This window comes from Berghia stephanieae, chromosome 2 (assembly GCF_034508935.2).
Source record: "Berghia stephanieae isolate SIO BIC M18660-M18661 chromosome 2, UCSD_Bste_1.3, whole genome shotgun sequence".
NCBI classification, from domain to species: Eukaryota; Metazoa; Mollusca; class Gastropoda; order Nudibranchia; family Aeolidiidae; genus Berghia; species Berghia stephanieae.
The window spans coordinates 69,130,424-69,153,162 of NC_088361.1; the positions used below are offsets into that span (position 1 = coordinate 69,130,424).

Genomic DNA, 22,739 nt, shown 5'->3' on the forward strand with positions numbered 1-22,739 from the left:
AGAGAGAGAGAGAGAGAAAGAGAGAGATAGAAAGAGAATGAGAGAAAGAGATAGATAGATAGATAGATAGAGAGAGAGAGAGAGAGAGAGAGAGAGAGAGGGGGGGGGGGGGGGGGAGAGTGAGTGAGAGAGAGAGTGCATGAAATTTGAACACCACACAACAGCCTCAACAAGTACCCCAGGCTGGAGCAATTAACTCTTCATAAATTTCTTCCCTATAATTTGGGTTTGGCCGTAAAGGAAAACAGTTGCCGATTAATATCTTAAATTTTTTTAATAACATACTTCAGTATTCTTCTAAACTAATCTGACCAGATCTATTTCTCATTTGGTCGTAAAGTGGATGAATCGCGGATAAAATGACGATTCAATCAATTGGGGGTTGGATAGGTTAGTTGCAAGAATACCTTCCCAAGTTTTTCAAATATCACTTTTTGAAAGTACTTTTCTATGAAATTGTTTGTTTTCTCGTGTTGTTGGTTAAAAATGATGAATATGTTTTTCTTTTCTACTCAGGTTTTAACAAATATAAATATTGGAATTAAACTAGTTTTTGTTTAAGAGAGTCAGTGTATAAAAATAGCGTTTTGAGACATAACAAAATCTTTCTTTGGACGAGACATTGAAATACATTTTTATTTAAAACTCTTCCCCAGTTGTTAAGTATTACCACACTGCAAAATGATATTAAATTATCATCTAATATATTGATATATTTTAGCCCCAAACTATCAAAAAGTCTTCAACCCTAATTCTTTAGAAGTCTCGAATGCCAGAATATTTGACACATTGTGGTCCATCTAAACACATCAATGACCCATGGAACATTTTTGTTCTGACTAAAAATGAAAAATGGGTCTTGTCTATCGAACAATGAGAAGCAGAAATAACTTTACACCCTCCTCTCCTCCTTTCAAAACTCAATTGAAGTGTGTAACCAGTCCTCCGGACAATTATAGGTTGCATATTGAATCATGTGGAGGCAGAACAAGACGTAAAAGAGTGAGGATTTATGGTCTTTATTGACGACCGGAATCTATTTAGGCTAGAAAATAAAGTGCTCTCTCTCGGAATCAAAATAATAATAATAAAAAAATAAAAATAAGATAAAATAAATTTTAAAAAACCCCAAAACAAACAAACAAAACAATTGCACAATGTATTGTCCAGTCCTCCGGAGGACTATTTTTATACTTCTAAGGAGATTGGAACCAGTATTTTGACATCACATTTTAGTTCTTTATTCACAATAAAGCAAAGAATTATCTTTTTTTATTCTCCTTACCAGTGAATGGTGCCATCTGCTACGAAAATAAAACACCTAAACAGATAAGCTTGTTCTAATTTTGTTTTGTCTCTGACGGAAGAGCTTAAATAATATCACAGTTTCCCAACTTCTTTGGTTACTCTTTGATGCTGTTGAAATTATAATCATGATATGATTACTTCCGAAAGAGATACGTGCAGAATATGATACTGCCTCAAGACTCGTTCCATAAGCTATCGATTGGCTCGCTTTGTACTCTTGTTTGTTTTTACACCTAACCAATCTGGATTTTGTTATTAAACTATTTAGACACATAATATTTCGATTAAAGCTATTGATTAACCCAGAAGCCTCTCGTAAGGTGTTATTAAAGTTTCGTCTACATATTGTTTAACTGTTGCTTTAACCCTCTTCTTACCAACTACAGGAAAATCGTCACATTCGTTACGATACAACCAACATTTTTCTTATTCAAATTTCTTTTTGTATATCATAAAATTTAAAAGAAAATGAACAGTGTGTTGTAGAGCATGTTTTGCAAAAGAAATTATGTATCTCAAGAATTTTACTGCTATTGTGTTTGAGTGATAACAAATCTATTTTTGTGTTAGTTGGGTGTACAGTTTTCGGAAAAATCCTGAAAATGGCTGGTAAGGAGAGGGTTAATTGACTTTATGTGAAAGACAAAATTTAAATGAGAACGGAGTGCTCTGGTTGCAGTAGTCTTCACAAACTCTTAGCCTGATTGAAGACCTTGTTGACACATCGCCTGGAACTTCCCAAAAAGCGACTTCATTATAGACGGCGACAACCACCAAAAACTAAATTGATAGTGAGACGTATTCCATTGATGTTTTGCGCTTTGCCAAAAAAAAAAATCCAAAAAAAAACCAAAAAAAAAAAACAAAAAACAAAAAAACAAAAAAAAAAACCCAAAAAAACAACAACAAAAACTCACAACAGTCCACAGCCAGATATAACGTACCAATCTTGAAAGTTTATTAACTCATCTGATTAATACCGTTTAGTGAGAACTACTCATGAAAATGGCTGGCTAAAAGCAATGACAAAGATGTGAGAAACGTCAACTTCGTTCCTTCTATAGATGCTGTGCGTGTAGTTAAAAAACTAATAGAATCAGCCAGCCGGATAAAACGTACCAACACACAAAACTATGTGTAATCTTAAACGACTGCAGTCTGGTTAATACAATTCATAAAAATTGCTGGCTAAAAGCAATTCAAGAGCTGCGTGGCGTCAATTGCGTTCTCTCTAAAGGGCAGACATGGGATAATTTCATTCCTTGAGAGCGACAAAAGGCCGAGACAGACTCAATGGGGATGGTCTATATTACCTTTCCATGAGCTCGAGGTAATTGAACCACAGGTAATTGGTCACATTGCAAAGTGTGCTCAAAAGTGGCCCACATAGTGAAATGTGTTCACAGTTTGAGAAATATCCAACGTCACAATTTGGGATTTTGCTCAGCATGACTCATAGATATGCTACAACTTTCAAAAACATAGCAGCGTGTTTATATCGTTGACGTCATCTTCGAACTATCTATAGATAGATCGACGTTGAAGTCACTCAGGTCTTTGTTATTGTTTTTTTGCCATCCGCGTTTATGAGTAATTCTCACTGAACTGTATTATCCAGACTATAAAAGTCCATGGTTACACAGAATTTTGTGTGTTAGTCAGATATACTTCCGGATGGCAATGTTTTGAGCTTCTTAGCCAAGCGCATACGATCGATATGTTGGTACGCTATAGATAGAATGCGCTTGGCGCAACACATGTTGTTCACAACATTGCCATCCGGAAGTATAACGGACCAACACACAAATTCTGTGTAACCATGAACTTTTATAGTCTGGTTAATACAGTTTAGTGAGAACAACTCGCAAACGCGGATGGCAAAAACAATAACAAAGGAATGAGTGACGTCATCTGCATACTATCTATATCCGGCTGATGAATTTTGTTTTTGTTAAAACTAAAAGCACAGCAACAAAAGAGAAAAAAGCAACGAGTAAAAATCATATTTAAAAAATAAACAAAACAAAACTAAACAAAAACAACTCATTGAACATAGAATTTAAGACAAAATGCTCCACTACGTTTCCGGTATATTTTTCTACAAAAATGTTTTAGTGAAAACGAACTTCATAAGTTCGGGGGGGGGGGGGGGGGGGGGGGCAAAGTTTTGGGAATGAAAAGCACCACCTCCCCCTCACCCATGATAACGCCTTTCACGGAAGAACTTTTAGTATGACCATAAAACTAACATAATTTTCCCGATTCAACATGGCTCACATTAAAATTTGATCCCTAAAATTGTTTGCAGGATGTACGCTGGTTGTGTTAAGTAAAAAAACAGGGTTTTCTTTTGGTAAAATCTATGAATTCGAGTAACAGACACGTCTCTCTCTCTCTCTCTCTCTCTCTCTCTCTCTCTCTCTCTCTCTCTCTCTTTCTTTCTATTTGAACCTCTCCTATTCTCTCTCCTCCTTCCCCCCCCCCCCCACACACACATATATTTCCCCTCCTCCATGCTTTTTCTTTCTTTCACCTCCTCTCTCTTTTATTTCTCTGTCTTTCATTCCTCTCTTTCGTTTTCTCTCCTTCTCTCTCTCTCTCTCTCTCTTTCTCCCTCTCTCTCTCTCTCCCCTCTCTCTCTCTCTCTCTCTCTACCTCTCTCTCTCTATCTATCTACCTCGTCATCTAACCATCTAACTACCGAGCTATCTATCCATCTCTCTCTCTCTCTCTCTCTCTTTCTATCTCGTTCTCTCTCTCTTTCCCTCTCTTCCTCTCTCCATCTCTATTTCTTTTGCCCCCTCCCTCTCTATCCTTTATTTATATCCCACTCACCCTCTATGCTTATTTCTCTCTTCGTCCTCTCTAATTCTTTCCATTTCTTGCTATCTTCGAAATGTAAAACCAAGGACACTGAATTGGTTGGAAACTAGAGCGAGGAAAACAATCTTTTTTAAAAAAATATTTGAGTAAAGATTACAAATATCTTTTGTGTTTCATAAGTTTTCATGACAAATATAAAAATGATTATGCAATCAACAGCATTTGAATAAAAAAAAAAAACAATTCCATCTGTGAATAATGCAGAATGAAATGTGGATTCATCCATATTTTGGTTCTTGGAATACGCCTGCCTTGTATGGCACAATGAATTCAATGATCTCGTGACCAACTCGTTTTACCAAAGAAAAAAATATGTACTTGTCTGAACAAAAATAACTTTTTATCCTTATCAGCCACGGTCTTTATCACACTTCAATCGAGCGTGATAATGAGTATAAAACACCTTAGACAATGACTCAACACCCAAAAATATACCAACGTTTTTATTGCCACCCTTCCGTTTACTGGAATAAACACAGATATTGCATCAAAGAGGTATTAAACGAGACAGACGACCATCTTAAATTCAAAAAATAAGAATCCTTTGAAAGTATGAATATAAGAAAAAAGTTGGAACTCATTTATTTCACGGGCAGTTAGTTGTATTATCTAGTGTTATTTCGAATTTTGTCTTATTATCTCATTTTATGTAATAGATTTTGTCGTATTTTGTATTCGATTGTCAACTGTATGGTATTCTGTTCTTGTTGATTTATTGTTGTTTGAATCAAGTCATCGATTTCTCATTTGCCAAACAGCGCCCTATGAATTAATTCTGTTTTCCTGTTTCTCTGCAGTCCTTGCAGAATTTCCATTACGAGTTCCTAGAGTTCATAAGGAGCAAATTGTTATTACTAACGCTAATTATTCTTGCTCCAAGAATTAATCGTACAATAACAAAACGCTTTTATATTTTTGTTCAGACCTATATATTTCATATAACAACAGTTATTATATTGATATGAGCACACAGGTTGTCAAAAGTATTAAATGCAACAAAAGTCTAAGGTTGAAATATTTTTGATATTACAAGGTTTTATTAATGTGTTGATATTTGCATTATGCTTTTTATTCTTGTTACATGAAGTTACAATAAAGGAATAAATATAATACTAGAGAGAAAGCAGAGAGCACAATACATTACACACATACATACACACATACACACACACACACACACGCATACTATCTATAAGGAAAGCGATATGTTTCTTCCTATTTGTTTATAAATATAGACAGTGATAACCATTTTGAAAAACATATAAATACAAGGTTGAGGTTATGATTAGAGATTCTGTAGCTCCAAAATACTATAATAAAAAATTAAAAAAACAATGGGAAGCGAATTTTCAAACCATATTATAGGGCCGATTCTGGATACTGAAGCCTTTGATTATTGAATTAAGCCTCACACACTACATATTTTTTTTACCAAGATTAGCCTTGTAAACTTATTTTTTGTAATCAGGCAAAGCTAACAAGCAAACAATGTTGATGCAATGACTGATCTTAAATTCTAAAAAGTTAGACTCCAGGCTGTATTTCTTAATCAGCGAATGATTGTGAAATTTACTATATCAATAAACGCAGGGAAAAACATTGAACGATTCTTTCATATAATCATGTAGGCCCTACATTATGTGTATTTGTTTACACATTCACACGAACACAGCTCTATATATCTATCTATCTATCTATCTATCTATCTATCTATCTATCTATCTATCTATCTATCTATCTATCTATCTATCTGTCTATCTATCTATCTATCTTTCTGTCGTTCTATCAATCTATCTATCTATCTGCCTACCCTATCCTTCTGTGTATTTAAACATGTTATGAAACAAAAACGGTATTTAGAGTACTCGGCATGTTGATATCAACAATGGAGGAAATTATTATTATTAAGATATTTATCACGACTCTATAGTCTACTGTGTGAGACATATAGCAGAATTGTTTGTTGTTGTTAACTGTTGAAGTTAGTTCAAAGCTACGATGGGAGTTTTCTGTAGAACTTTGTAGATTTCTTTCTTAGCGAAGAATTTGGCCTCAGTGAGGGCGCTTTGTACTGTTTACCATTAATTGAAAAACTGCGCATTTCTCCATTAAGTATACCAAATTTGATAACAATGAGTAAAATTAACAACGAAGAGTGAGAGAGAGAGAGAGAGAGAGAGAGAGAGAGAGAGAGAGAGAGAGAGAGAGAGAGAGAGAGAGAGAGGAAGAGATAATGTTGCTTGACTAAATCTCTACTTAGAACGAGATTAAACTCTCTCTATACAAGCTTGTTTGGTAATTCTGATAGACTGGTCGTTTTGAGAACCTTCTGGATGACGTCACTTTGTAAACACTTATTTTAAATCCCTGTTTTTGTTAGTAAATTTTCTGTCCGCTTAAAATCCTATGGAAAGTGATTAATGAGTATAGTCTATCATTGATGCAACCATTAAGACTAATCATGCAGATGCAATAGCCACTTTTACATTAAGAAAGGTCACACGAAAGTCATGCTTGGTAACAAGGGCAATAATGAGCGCCTTGATGGCTTAGCAATGTGATGCCCTGTACTTTAACATAGTCAGCGATGCTGATCGTGGTCAATGACAAGAAAAATGACACTGCTAATGAAATGGTACTTTTGTGATAATAAAATCCCTGCTGGAGGAAAGAGGGTGGGGGGGGGGGGGGGGGGGGGAGGTGGAAATGGCAATCTTAACTTTCGATTCGTCAATGGCACATTGGCTGAACCATTGCCTCCTAGTTTTAAATTAGCACATAAAGTATTTAATATAAGCTATAAATACTTAACTGCACCCAATAAATGGCGAAACAATATTTCATAATATTGGAAGTAATTAGCTAGGATTCAGTTTGCTCAGCGCAGTTAAATATTACACGCACAACTATTGAAATTGATTTGTCTATATTCAATTTGTTTTAATCGCGTGACAATGATCGCTTCGTCTTCGTGAGTAAAGTTTCTTATAATTAGATTTCATTATTGTGGGCGATTCTATTTAGGCATAGAATTTATTATTATTATTATTATTATTATTATTATTATTATTATTATTATTATTATTATTATTATTATTATTATTATTATTATTATCATTATTATTATTATTATTATTATTATTATTATTATTATTATTATCATTATTATTACTATTATTATTATTATCATCATCATCATTATTATTATTATTATTATTATTATTATTATTATTATTATTATTATTATTATTATTATTGTGTGTTTGTGTATTTGTGTGTATGCATACAAGGCATAACATTTTTTTAATTATTGATTATTAGCTGTGATGCACATATTAAGTGTTTATGCCTCTTGGTAATATCATTTCTTCCGAGATGTTTCAACGAATCATTAGATCTACAAAAATATGAAATTGAAACTGAATCAGTCAAGCGTTTACAAGACCATGACAGATGGTGTTGGGCAATAGTATGGTCCAGTCAATAGTAATAGCCATGCTAAAAAAACGCAGCCTAAAAGAATAGATCAACTACTGAGCGATCAGCTTCATTAATTACCCAAACAAATTTGAGTAACGTGTATCCTCCACTGTTTAAGGAAAAAAAGCAGATGAGGTTTTATCTGAAGAGGAATCAGATGTCAGAGAAGAAAGATGCAAAGAAAAGTCGGATCATACCAGAAAGTTTAATATTGACTAAGGTCTGGTCAATACAAGGTAAGCATTTCTCAAAGACTAAAACTTGCCGTCCTATTCGACAGTAATATCGAGAATATTTCAAAACGACTGGAACATTGTAAAATATGATGTAAACCACGCACGAATTGACATCCCGTTCCACTCCTTTTACCATCTTCCTCACTCCATTAACCTCATTTGGCCTCAGTGAGGGCGCTTTGTACTGTTTATCATTAATTGAAAAACTGCGCATTTCTCCATTAAGGATACCAAATTTGATAACAATGAGTAAAATTAACAACGAAGAGTGAGAGAGAGAGAGGCACACACACACACACACACACACACACACACACAGAGAGAGAGAGAGAGAGAGAGAGAGAGAGTAAGAGAAAGAGAGAGTGAGAGAAAAAAAAGGAGAGATAGACAGACAGAGAGCCGGAGAGAGACTCCATTTGACGTGACTTTTGAATTGGAGGGAGTCCTTCGGCGAAATCTTCAAATTCCCAAACCCATTAACATAGCTTAATGCCTAAATCACAAACCCACACCTACTTTTATAATGCAGCCTGATCCTCCTCCAAAGACGATGTAAACATTTTGAAGTAGTAGTAGTAGTAGTAGTAGTAGTAGTAGTAGTAGTAGTAGTAGTAGTAGTAGTAGTAGTAGTAGTAGTAGTAGTAGTAGTATTTGTAGTAGTAGTAGTAGAAGAAGAAGAAGAAGAAGAAGAAGAAGAAGAAGAAGAAGAAGAAGAAGAAGAAGAAGAAGAAGAAGAAGAAGAAGAAGAAGAGGAAGAAGAAGACTGTCCGGATAAGAGAAGGTTATACTCTCTTCCACTCTGTGCAAGATATTTTGAGAAATTCAAACAAGAAACTGCACTCGACTTCTTATACAACGGTATCCATCGATGTTAAGCGATATGTAATCGTACAATGGCTTAATAGCATGCTTAATAATAAATACTTGCGTTTCCAACTAGCCCAGTGCGATAAAGCACGTCGTACATTTTTGAAGAATATTATTGCCAACAATTCATATCAGTGAATGCACGTTTGTGAAAATAGAGAGAAACAAATATGATAAAGTAACAAGCTTGGTGCATTAAACTTATGGTAAATAAAGATTTGTTTAGAACATCAGTGAAAAAACTTGCAACAACACCAGCAAAGGGCATAATGAAATATCAATATGTAAAAAGACAAGATGAGACTAAGAGCTAAGACACGATCGTGCAAATCCCTCAACAAGTTTACTTGTCCGTTTTTTTTTATTGATTGCCTGTTCTATCGCAAAAAGGATAGCAATACTACTGGTCAAATTAATACGCTCTTAACAAACGATTCTTTATAACGACTGCCTGAAAAAGAAGAAAGACGCATAGTAATCTCATGATCTTATAGTTTGGTAGAAATTTCGGAATTTGTAGATTATATCGAGACCAAAGATCAGACAATTCCTTAAACTACCTTTTCCGCAATAATTTACGGCTAATCTGTCCTTCTAATTATGAATATTATCACGGGAAATAAGCGAAGGCGTTATTTCAAGTCATGTGTTATGCGAAAAATTAATCAAGAGATAATATGGGAATCGTTGTTTTGAAAGCAGACTTTGTCATCCTAATGATAAAGGCAGGTTATGTCTACAAGAATGATCAATATAGCCGTAATGGCACCTGATCTACGTCAAGTATTGGAAGTGCCACAGTATTCATTGTTCAGTGTCTTTTGTTAAAGGAGTGACCAATCTGAACTCATTAGTTACTTTACCGTAAAATGATTAAACACCTTTTAGGATTCGGGCCTGAAAAGTTTTAATATATGTTTTGATAAACACCAAAAACGTCTTAGAATTGAGAATTAATAGTTGGCAGTTTTCTTAATACATCAACATAACACATAGCAACAGTTTTCTGACCAATGTTTTTTTTAAAGATGTTTTATTGTCATTAGGCAACATTGCTTGGATTTATTGGAGATTAAGAAATTTTAGCCACATCGATCTTGTTACCTGAGAGTCATGAATAACTAATAATAAATAATAAAATTCCCTTCATTCATCCCATAGGGGGAATTTGTCTCTAGGGTCTATTCCAATGGAACACTGGAATAACTCCATCCCCAATGCAGCGACGCAAATTGGATTCAATAGTCTGATGTCACGTCGCCCAGCAACGGCGGCCATCGTGGTTCTAAACAAAGAAAATTTGTACTTTTTATTCTTCATGCTGGCTAGAACTTTTCATGTCTTGTGATCAGAATGTGTAAAAGTCAAAACATGATCAGATTTCTAATGGGTTTTTTTCCTCTGGATACGTTTTTATGCTCGTCGGAGAAATATTTCATAAGGGCGTCCGCCATTGTTCCGATAGTTTAGAGCCATTTACTAAGTTACCATACGTCATTACGAGGGAAGTGACGTTACGACTGTTGAAGCGTATTGAGCTAAGGCGAGGTGACTGTTTTGGAGTACAACAACACACACACAGAACACAAAAACAAAACCAAACAAAGAAATAAACATACATGTACTTAAACGTCGGGCGCGACTCGCATTACATTACGTTTATTTTTCTTCCTCCTTTTTCAATCATCATACGTGTAAACTAAGTGGACAACGAATTGGTGTCTTTGTGGTCTTGTGATATGACAAGCACCCTTGGCGTCGCTATGTTGAGTCACGAGAAGAAAAAGCTATTTGCTCATATCTCACGGCATTCATATGTAAAATGAGAACCCGATCGATTAGAGCATTGTCCATGTCCAAACCAAAAGCTGATATTAAGAAGACTGTTTCATAAATTACTTTCTTTTTATTTCTGTAAAATCTGTAAATCTAAACCGAAGTCTAGATACGTTTGGGAAAAACCCGGCTTTAGCAAGTAAATATTTAATCCCATTTAAAAATCATAATTTCATTGCTCCTCTAACCAAATTTAATATCTTAATAATAATGAGGAAGTCTTAACAAACGGATCGAATTAACCAGTTTTCACAAGTTTTGACACCTTGATAAAACACATTTTGCTTTGGTTTAAAGCCATCTATTTCACATAAGAACAGCCAGGGTAACATCAATTATTGATATCATCATTATAGTGGTATTTACCATTATGAATATAATATTCTATTTATTATTATTATTATTATTATTATTATTATTATTATTATTATTATTATTTTTTTTTCTTCTTCTTCTTCTTCTTCTTCTTCTTCTTCTTCCTTCTTCTTCTTCCTTCTTCTTCTTCCTTCTTCTTCTTATTATTATTATTATTATTATTGTTATTATTAACAAGAAACAAGCGGAATGGAAAAGTGTAAGAAAACTCGGAAACTTCATTAATGAGTATGAAGACATCAAACGGAGAAAAATTCTAGCTAGAAATGCGTTCAGAGAACTACACTACGTTTGGAACAGCACTTACATCATCATGAAAATAAAAGAATACGCCTTTACGTAGCGCTAGTGCTGCCAATACTTATGTACAACTGTGGTGCGTCTTACAAAAAAGAATTTGTACACCTTGGACTCCCTTCATCGCAAGCAATTGAGACGAATCGGGGTACATTGGCCAGACAAAATCAGTAACGAGGATGCCTATGACAGATGAAGAGTACAGCCAGTCAGTACGCGTATAAAGAAATGAAAAATGTTCGGAAACGCGCTCTGACGAGATAAAAATATTCCATCACAAACCTCTATGGGTGATTACTTCAAACAAGGAGCCAAATACAGAGGGCGTTTACCAACTTCACTTCCAACAACATTGAATCAAGGTCTCAAAAATATCAAATACATTTAGAAACAACAACCGAAGAACTGATTTCAACAACAAAGAAACATCCAACTGCCTTAGCATCTTAACACACATGATGACATCCTAAAGCTAAGAACACTTGCACAAGACAGAGATTTATGGAGGCAAATTACTAACTGGATAATATAAACAGACTGACAAACTCGAAGTGACACACACACATTCAGGGCATGCGTTCATAGAGACTGCGCAGCCATATTCATTATTATTATTATTATTATTATTATTATTATTATTATTATTATTATTATTATTATTATTATTATTATGATTATTATTATTATTATTATTATTATTATCATTATTAATTCTGTGTTCCTTTTGCTATGATGTTTATCATCATCATGATCATCATTATCATCCTCATCATAATCGTCCTCTTCCTTCTCATCCTCCTTCTCCACCTCCTTATCATTATGCTCCTCCTCATCATTATACTCATCATCCTCATTACCATCATCATCATCATCATCATCATCATCATCATCATCATCATCATCATCATCATCATCATCACCATCATCATCATCATCATCATCATCATCATCATCATCATCACCATCAGTAGCAGCATCGTCATTATCGTAGTCGTTGTCATTATCATCATCTTCACCGTCATCTACCACCACAATGACAAAAACACGCCAAACATCATGCCTCTAATCATTTTTGTTTTCATTATAAAATATCTTTATAATATGGACCCTCAACTAGTGTGTACATCGTTCCAGGTGTTTATGAACTCATCTCCTCTTTCCCAATAACCAATAACAATAATAGAGCATTGTAGCCAATCCTAATCGCCTTATTTGAATGGGGATTGTATTGATAGCACTAACCTAATCTGTCACGGATCAACTTCGAGTCTGGTCTTCACAACGAAATACTCATCCGATTGGCTATACACACTCTTTTATGGTATTGCATTCCTCTGGCGCTCATATTGGGAAAGCAATCTCTTGCCTGAGCTTAAATATTTTTCAGTAACTGGCTCTTTTTTTTCAGATGATAATGTACTCTCTCTTACGCAACTGTTCATTTACACAGTCATTCAAGCTTTAAACACACGAGCCAAATTGAGACAGTGACTAATCAATAAGGAAAGACTAACCAATTATGTTTTTTTTCTACAAAAGTCAAAGTGATCCAACTAAATGAAACGTTTCGGGCTCCAAATCCGTCTTCAGCCACCAACAAAAAAAAAAAAAAACAATGCAAACATAAATACATATATCCTATGTTTTTTTCGTAGCGATCTTTGAAAAAAGAAATGATTTTATCACACAAAGCTTAGATACCTAAAACGTGACTACATTTGTGTCGTAAATACAAATACATCTAATATAAGTGAATTAAATATTTCTCCTCTTTTATTGGGGGAATGGGCGTTCAATTGATGTAAACTCTTCATCAAAACTTTTAAAACAACAGTTCATTTGAAATTAAAATCTTTAACTTATGGACTCTAGGACGAAATTTGTGAAGCGAACCGATTTAATGCTTACAATGCTTCAACAATTGAAATATCATTATCTTCAAAATCATAACATGTTATCAATATTAGATTCATTGACATTTTTGTGTTTCACATTATATAAAAAAGCCGAATGATCCAGAAAAATAAATAAATATTAAATTCACACACGCATATCTTGCGCATTTTAATAGATTCACCGTCCTTATCTCACTTCAATATTAAGCTTACTTTATTCCCCCTATTGGATATTATGAACAAAATTTCCATCGTTTACTGTACAGTTCTTGTCTTTAGTATATAGAGTATCACAACATGCATATTTGCGGATAGCTAAGTAATTATTAATACGTGTTGGCAATGTGTAAAGGTGACTAATCGAAGTGTACAGATTTTGATCCAACATTTTTCGGTCACTGTAACTGATTCATTCACTTTCCATTTTTATTATCCTTTGAATTTATGTCAAGAAAAAGAATTAAACCTCCAATAAAGTCACACGGGTCGAATATTAGAGTATTGATAATTATGGCTTATAAACCTTGCATACGACAAGCATATGTACTGGACACTCAAAAGAAATTATTATATCAAAAGAACATTGTGATAAAAGAACATCGATTTCGTGATTACCTGAGAAAAGATAATGATAAGTATTGAAATGTAATCTTCAATTTATTAGAGGAAGGCAAATACTGTGGACGTTTCGGGTTTCCCCAAACCAACAAATAAGGATGAATGAAACACAACAGACGAATGAGATAATTATGTTTCTTAAAAATCTCATATCAAATATGTCTTGTAAACCGCCATTGAAGACGTTTGGTGGAGATCGTTGCTCTATATAATATTGTGTTTATATTTTATTATTATTATTATTATTATTATTATTATTATTATTATTATTATTATTATTATTATTATCATTATTATCATTAATACTATTGCAGAACGTCGGTCGCATTTTGTTAATGTAGAATAGATTTGTATTGCCTTCTCGCCACAATATGGCAAGATTTTGTATTTTCCCGTCCAATTTTAGACTACAACTTGCAAACAAAATGCACCTTTTTAAATTCAAATATAAACATCACATCACTAAAAGTTCAAATATAAATATTGTAAATGTTTGTCTTGAAATTGAGATTTCAACATTTTAAATTCTTATTTGAAATGACAAGTTCAAATATTTCACATAAAATAAACGCGATTGTTTTAAATTTATAAAGCAAATGGTATAAGGAGCGTGAATGACTTCCATTTTTAAGCCAAGTAATAAAATAAAAACGAAAAAAACATCCATGAGTTTTGCTAAGATTATTTGTTATGTATATCGATAGAATTTGCATTAGCCAGAAAATATGTTTAAACAAGACGATGCTTTGTTATTTCCGCTCAATAAGTATGAGTGCCTGTTCATTAATTGCGTGATTTTACGAGCGCCCAACTGGACACACTGTGGTAAATATTATAGTTATCTAGGGTCGTCATACAAAGCGCTTTTAGTACTTCTTTGTTATCGTGCAATATATGAGCTGGGAATATCCATAAGATCAAATGTATTCTAAATGACAATATAAACATTTTAGGATTGTTTTTTAAAACATTCAATCGAGCTAAAAGCAAGCAAAGACCTGTTTTATTGATAATTACTTACTATTTTGGTTGTCCAGGTATAAGGCCATTGCAGTGTTTTCAAGATCATCTGGTGAACTTCTGTATTCATTGTCAATGAATGTCGTTGGATAAGAAGTTGTAATAGGTAGCACTAACACCATTGCCAATGATAGTAGGAAGGCAATGCTTGATGTGCATCCGTTTGAAACCATTCTTAGATAATAATTGGTGTCTATTATTTCAATTAAATATGACTAAAGCTTCTATATCTCTGATACTTCCCAAAATACACGAGTCTACAAATGTTGTATTAACTTTCTAAAAAAAAAAGAGAGAATATATTTGCGTTGAATGCAAACCTTTTTCTTTCTACGAATTTTTCTGTCAGTGTATGCAGGTGATTTTACTTTGACTTTTACAGTGCATAACGTGTCTGTTTTCAACTCTAAGCAACTCACAAATGCTTTATTCTATCTTTTTACTAACAAGTCCTTTCGACTAATTTATCGTTCACTAAAGATGAAATAGTTACTGCTGTCTTGCTTTTTACCTCTAAGATTTAACCCTAGCTATCCCGACAGTATACGTCCTTCAGGCCACAACTAAGTGTTTTGAAATAATTTATAACTGCGGGGATATAAATAGGTACGCCCCGGTGATAAAAAAGGAATATTAACTGCTGGACCAACAATGGTTTAGCTTGGCAACACGATTCATTTCATCATCGCGAAAAAAAGGGTGAAATGCGCGCGTGTGTGGAGTGGAGTAAGACGAAGCGTGAGTGGGCGGCTTGTTAGTTTGGTTATTGAATCGCTGTCACAAACATCTCACCTTTTCTTGGGTTTGACTAGCATCGATGCTCTAGCCTACATTATGTTTGTGCGTAATAAACTGGAGCATACTGCGAAAAAGAGATGAAACGTAGAAAAATATTATTGTTTTTCTTTTTAATTATTCTTAACAGCATATTCCTTATTTGTTCTAATAAAATGCCATGATTGAATTTACTAGAATATTTCTAAACTTCCTTTGCGTTTTGTTCATTTTTTTTTTTATGGTTAAGAGTGTATTGAATGTTGTGGAAACTATTGATGAAATGAGCGAATGACTGGAAATAATACTTTGCATTTATATGTGACAAAACTGAGGTGTTGATAGTTGGGTATATAAATAAAATTAATAAAACTTTTTTTCGAAGTAAGCGACACAAAAGTGCCTTCCGTCAATAGATTAAAAACATCTTGGGGTCATGTCTGATTTGGACCCTACGTTGGATAAAGAAGTTTGTCAGTTAAAGAGGAATTTATTTATAGACATGAAAAATATAGGTTCATGAGGCCTCCCACATATTTTCAAAACTTGGGTTCATTTCCTTTCCGTTTACCATTTTAAATTGTAACATATTCACCGTTCCCATCCACACAGAGACGACAATGGTGCACTAGTTGTTGCAGCACGTCAAAGGGTAATTCGCATGATATACTTCGAAACCATCAAGTCACCTCTGCCTGCACCTCGCCATTACTGCCAAATATTGTCCCCTTGGTGTGCCTCTTTAGTCTTGAGAAAAGGGAAAGTCACTTGGAGCTACATCGATTGTTCTACGAATTCAGTAAAAACTATTTCTTCCAATATGATCATGCGTTCGTGTGAGCATTCTCGGTATGCAACAGCTACATCTCTCTCTGTAACCTATAATTTGGCGAACAATATATTCAAATCTTCCCTATCAAATTCCAAGCCTTTGCAAAGTGTCTGATTGTATTATCCTTGATTGGCTCGGATAAGATTGTCAATAGGGTTCAACAGTCGTGGCATCACTTCCCTCGTAATGACGCATAGTAACTGGTTCTAAACTATCGGAACAATGGCGGACGCCATTATCTCTATCACCGCCCTCATGAAATACTTCTGCGACGAGCATAAAAGTGTATACAGAGGAGGAAAACGTTATAAATCTGATCATGTTTTGAATTGTATACATTCTGATCATATGACACATGAAAAAGTTCTATCCAGCATGAAGAATAAAAAGTGCCGATTTTCTTTGTTTAGATCCAAGCAACTGGTTGCTGGGCGGACGTCACATCAGACTATTGAATCCTATTTTTGATGATTTACGGCGGTAGGTGCAGTTTGTGGACCACCGCTGAATGGCTGGGTACGAATGTTGGTGGGGACAGCATCTGTTCCAGTAGATCACTAAATCTACCCTCGAACGCCATAACAAGTTTTAGCCGTTCATGAATGTTAACGGGTGCATATCTCTCTTCAGTAAAAAAATCAGTTACAGCACGCTGTATGATAAATAAATCCTTAGTCGGCCACCCAGTGCCTCCTCTTGCTAGTAGAGAAACCTGTCAATTTCTCTCCCAGTCTTGAATAGATGTCTCTGCTCCCAGGAGGGACTAATTTTTCCAAGTCGACATCCATATATATGTGCAACCCTATCCGGAGAAAGGGAAGCTAAGTACAAGGGGTGTTGGGTGTTTTGGGGTGTACTAGAGGTACCGTCCGATATGTATTTGAGGTGGAGGGTGTTACCTCAGTTACCCTCTCTATTTTATTAAGCCAGCGTCAGGTAATCGTCTTTCGATGGACACCGGTTGGTAGGCCGGAAAAGGGGTTGGGGGTTGGGTGGATTGCTGCAATTTTTGGGCCCCATTTTTTAGCTGTTACAACATTTCGGAATAGACTGATCGGTTCCTGATCGGCGGATAAAGTCTTTCCCACCAGCTTCCTTAGAAAACTGTTGCGTTTCTCTATCTGCTGCGCAACACCCTCTAGAGAGAGACCGGATAGACAATGCTACAGTCCAGAGTAGCATATAGGAGGACCTAGTCCCTGACTTTGACTTTGAGTTTCATGATGTGTCAGCCGCTAACTGGATGAATTGTGACTACAGTTTGTGAGGTGTTCTCCTTCATGTATCATCTGTCAAAGTAGGTCTTAAGATGGGGGGGAGGGGGGGGGGAGCGACATTAAAAAAGATGAATTTTGACCCCGTTTTCTAAAAATTAGATCTTGGTGGGATGTTGTCATGTGACCATTTGTCTGCATAAAAATTGCATGAGAACTTCATCTTCAGTTCTTTCGACTCAAACAAACGTATTTTGTGACCCATGGTATGGTTAAATCCTGCCCATTTTTAGTTTCAGTGGACTCATTTCATGAATGAATATCAAATAGTCTTTATAACTTAGTAAAGGCTAAAACATATCAATGAAAAGTAAAAACTCTCCTCTATCTTCAACAACCAATCACTTTGTTCTTAATTATGTCATGTGGTCACAATCCAACCAGAGAGCGAGAGGAGAGTTTTTCCCTAAACTCGTTTACTTTGACTTTTAAATGTGTTTTTCTCAAACTGCAATTTTCGTCACTAAAAATCTCCCTCAGTTTTCAACCAATCCTCTTCAAACTTTCTACAAATGAGTGTCATACAAATACGCAGGTCCTCTAGGAGCCGGATTTTTGAAAAAAAAATAATTTTATGAGTAATTTCAACTTATGTAACTTTTTTCAAGGGGAATAATCGAGTAATAACTTTGAACTTAATTTTTAAAGTTTCTCATTAAAAAAATAAAAAAATCGGGCTTCCAGAGCCTCTTTATTTTCCTTTTTTCGACCTCTGGCCAAAATATTATGGCAATCGGTTGATAAACAAAAAAGCCTTTGACTTTTTAAGATGTGTTGTTTATTCCCCAAAATATGGCGTCGTTTCCATAGCAACGGGCAACTTTTTTCGAAAATAATTATATGCAATCATCCTTCCCAAACATATACATTATGACTGTGCATAGAAGTTTAGGATATTTCATCAAATAAAAAAAATGACCCTTTAGTGTCGCCCCCCCCCCCCCCCCCCCATAAGTTTGATTGTCCTCATTGAGTGTTCTCTCGAGCTGGGCGCAATTGGGACTTTGGGTAACGAGGACCCAGAAGTCCGCATATCCCAGCCTCGGAGAGGAAGCTTTCGGAATGTCGTTAATGTAGACATTAAACAGCATTGGTGCTAGAACGGATCACTGAGGGGCATCATTCCGCAATTTTCTAACTTTATTTGTGGCATCAACTGGAGCGACACCTAATTGTCTTTCCCCTTGTATAGAAAAGAACAGAGTGTGTCCTCGTACAAGACTGGATCGTAGTCCGCCTATAGATCTATTAATACCGCACCCGTTTGTAGTTTCCGTTCGAATCCTGCTTCAATATGTACTTCCATTAGCACTTCCAGTCCCTGAAACCGTGGCCTTCGTGAACTCTTATAACGAAGGCCTCGCTGAAACCCACCTTTTCAGGCTGCAGTGCTGTGTCTAGGTCCGGTCTTCATCGGTTCAATGAGTTCAACTTGTTCAATGAGTTTGTAAAGATAGCTAAGAAGTTATATTGGTCTGTAGCTGTCCGCCTCTTTCGGCGGTTCACATTGCTTCAGAATAGCAACTTAGTGTGCTTCCATACCTGTAGGAGCTTCCTTTGCATCAAACTTTGTCTCTGCCGACCAGGTCCGTGCCTCGGAGCCCAGATGTATCTCAAAATCCCCACTTCTATACCGTTCACATCATAGCTAATGGCTGTACTCACATTTCTTGGACTAAACAGTAGCGGCCAGTTCGATTCTATGCTGTGAAGTAGTGAGTCGCAAGAACCCGCTAAACCCTTTTATGTTCTTGTATGTTCTTCACACTCCATGCAGCTTTTACAAAGTTCCAGTCGGGGTCCAATTTCTTATATATAAAATTTTACAAACGTCATTTACTTCTCTTTCCCCGTTCATTAGCTTATCATGGTAAATTTGAACTGCACCATTGAGGGAGTTGAAATATATTGATGTTAAAACTATAATTTAGTCCTCAATATCTGCCTCTTAAGTAAAGACTTAATGACAGCAGAATTGTTGTACACGTGCGTTCAAGTTTGGATAAGATACAGATCTGAAAAGTGTGTAAGAAACAGTGCCAGACAAGGCAAGAAAGAATAATATTTAAAAATCACAAAAAATCTACATTCTTATCATTTTCTGTCTTGCATTGTCTGGCATTGTTTCATAACATTTTTTTTTCATATATTTATCTTACACCCGTGTCTTCTCACTCAATTGTCACTTTTGCATTGCCATGCACCTGTCAAAACTTGACTCGTATTGCAATGATGTAAGGCAGAAAGGAAATATATAAAATCGGGGTCATTGATCCATCAAGACTTGTTACAAACCTGCAATCATCATTGGAAGAACGTGAGTAGAGAGTAATCAAATTATATTTTTCAAAATTTTCAACGGAAAACATGGTGCAAGCAGCTTTTGGATATTTATTGGGTCAAAATTTACGTTCTTGATACCCAATACATTCAACGAAATTGACCTCCCATCGTATTTCCTACCCTTTTCTCCCCAAAAAAAAGTCGAAAACATTTTTTTGAAATTCGTTGCGGAAATTTGGGAAAATATACATGCCATTTCACTTTCAACAAAGTTCTTTATAGTTTTCCCTCTGTCACGGACAAGCATTAAGATGAAAGCGTGAGAGAATGTTGGCATAATAAATGGAACTGCACTGAACTGGTTCAAATGGTTGGAATTGGATGGGCAAAGCAATTAAATTAATCTCATTTTCCATTACAAGAGGAAGAACATTAAATCAGAAGCAGGTAATTTTTAAAAAAATAAAAAGGCAAATGTTAGTTGTTTTTTACTTTCGGTGATCCCTTAATTACGTTTCTGGGCATGTCAAAATTACCGTTTAATAATAATAGAATTGTAAAGCATGACGACGTTAACGCTTTGGTGATAAGTGCTGACTACAATCCCCAGTTCATTACAAATCGATATTTTTGCATCCATACTGTCCATGCATGTTATTGTACCATCACTTAACTTGTTATACACCCACATGCATAACATTCAGACACTCATACGCACACACACACACACATGCACACAAACACACACATACACACATACATCACCCAGGTCTGCACTGCAATTTGATGTTGTTTTAACGTGTTTGCCAGCAATTTGAGTCTGCTAAAGATTTAATCTACACCAATACAGTTACATTGAATAATCGAGAAACCAGTCCGCCACAGTCATGTTTGTGTAGACAATTCCATAAGATATAGTTGATTTTCTCACAAGTACGATGATTTATCCGGAATTGTCCATAACGTTATGCGACTGATGGTAACAATTGATGATGACGATGACGAACTGGATTTCTAAATACCAAAACAAAGGTTTTTAGGGGCCTGCCAAGCGTTCGCTTTGAGTATGTTCTCACTCGTTAGTATTAGATCTTTTTATGAAATTCCAAGAATTATCAGTATGCAATTTAAAAATTAAAATTAAAATTGAGCGCAATATCCACTAAATGAGCTCAAAGCGCTTTACAAGGGTTCCCTGGTCAACAGCAACATTTAACATGTATGACGGGACATGACGCCTGTTAGGCGATATTACAATTTGTTTCCGAATGTTTGAATTCTTATGGTGGTTTCTGCCGTCAAGTCGAATTCTCGCATCCATATTGATGCTTTGCGTTAAGTCGAATACTCACAACATCTGTCAGCCGGATATAACGTACAAACACACAAAACTATGTGCAACCTTGAATGTTTATAGTCTGCTTGATACAATTTAGTAAGACGTTCTCATAAAAATGGCTTGCTAAAAACAATAATAAAGAGCTGAGTTTCGTCAATTTCGTTCTTTCTCCAGATGAAACAAGGACATGTACAGTTTAAGTTTAGGTGGGAAATGGATGCATTTGTTCTTCCAGATCTTATCCAGCTTTATTAAGGCTGGTGTGACCACTGAAATTCTGCCTTTGACTTCCTGAGTTGATCGACCATGTGTGGTACCTGGGTATTGCGGGAGCTTGCATTTCCTGAATAAAAGCATCAACAATCAAATACATCATCAGTGCCCTTTTCACCCTGTGTCAGTATATAAACCACAGACAAACAGTTTCCATCCGTCTCTATCTTGAGCTAACTTTAATAAAAAATCTCATTCCATGTCTTATCACTTCTTTGTATATCAGATTTTTTAACTCTTCTCCATGTTCCCCGTTGCCTTCCCCTTGAACTTCTGCACTGAGGTTTCCAGTCCGATACTCTCTTTGTGATAGTAGAGTCTCTTTAAAGGTGTGTCCAGTCCACCTTCATGGTCTTCTTCCTATTTCCTCTTCCACTTGTTTCTGCTGTGTTCATTTCCATACTTCTTCGATCTTAATCCTGTCCGTCCATTTTATTCTGAGTAGCTACCGGAACCCCTCCCTACCTTTTATAGTGGAGAATAAATATAATTTCTTTCACTGCAAAAGCCTTACAGCTCGTATTTCTTACAATTTCTTACATTCATTTTTGGGTCCGATGCATCCAGACATAAAACCGCTTTGAGACACTCGGTGGATTAAATTTTTTTTTATTACAGGCAGCAATATCAATAGGACGCAGACGTCGTGACGTTACACCTTCCTCTGTTCCGGTTCAAAACGCATTGGAAGTGTATAGCCAGTCCTTCGGAACATGAATAAACAATGAATAAGTTATATTTTGAGCCATAAGGTGGTATAACTATTTTAGCAGCAGGGTGTAACCAGAGTCTTATGATCATGGGCGTAAAAGAACGAGTATGGATGAGCTTTATTGACGATCATCATTTTGGAACCAGTATATTGACATGACACTATTGCTCCATATTGACGCTGTCTTTGTTTCGTACTCAAAAGGGACCGAGTTCAAATCCCTGTCGCGCTGTGTGACCTTTTTGCAAGTCACTCGTTGACTTTGCGGCTGAAGCTTAAATAATTCCAGTCTTCTCTTCAACGGCAATATCTGCAAAATGTTTTTCTGGAACAATGAAACCTATGGTATAATCAGCATTTTAAAAACTAACTCCAAGGCCCGTCCTAATGTTTGTCCATCCATCATATCTACAAAATGTAGCCGTGGAAAAGTAAAC

General features: G+C 35.5%; 1 protein-coding gene across 1 annotated transcript in view; it reads right to left on the bottom strand.

Annotated features, from left to right (window-relative positions):
- The window catches only part of LOC144965420 (uncharacterized), a 78,643-nt gene extending 63,170 nt beyond the window's left edge, over positions 1 to 15,473 (bottom strand). The window contains exon 1 of the mRNA XM_078900755.1: positions 14,817 to 15,473. Within this exon, the coding sequence (XP_078756881.1) occupies positions 14,817 to 14,988 (172 nt within the window). The 5' untranslated portion in view covers positions 14,989 to 15,473. The remainder of the gene's footprint in view (positions 1 to 14,816) is intronic.
- Between the last annotated feature and the right edge of the window lie 7,266 nt (positions 15,474 to 22,739).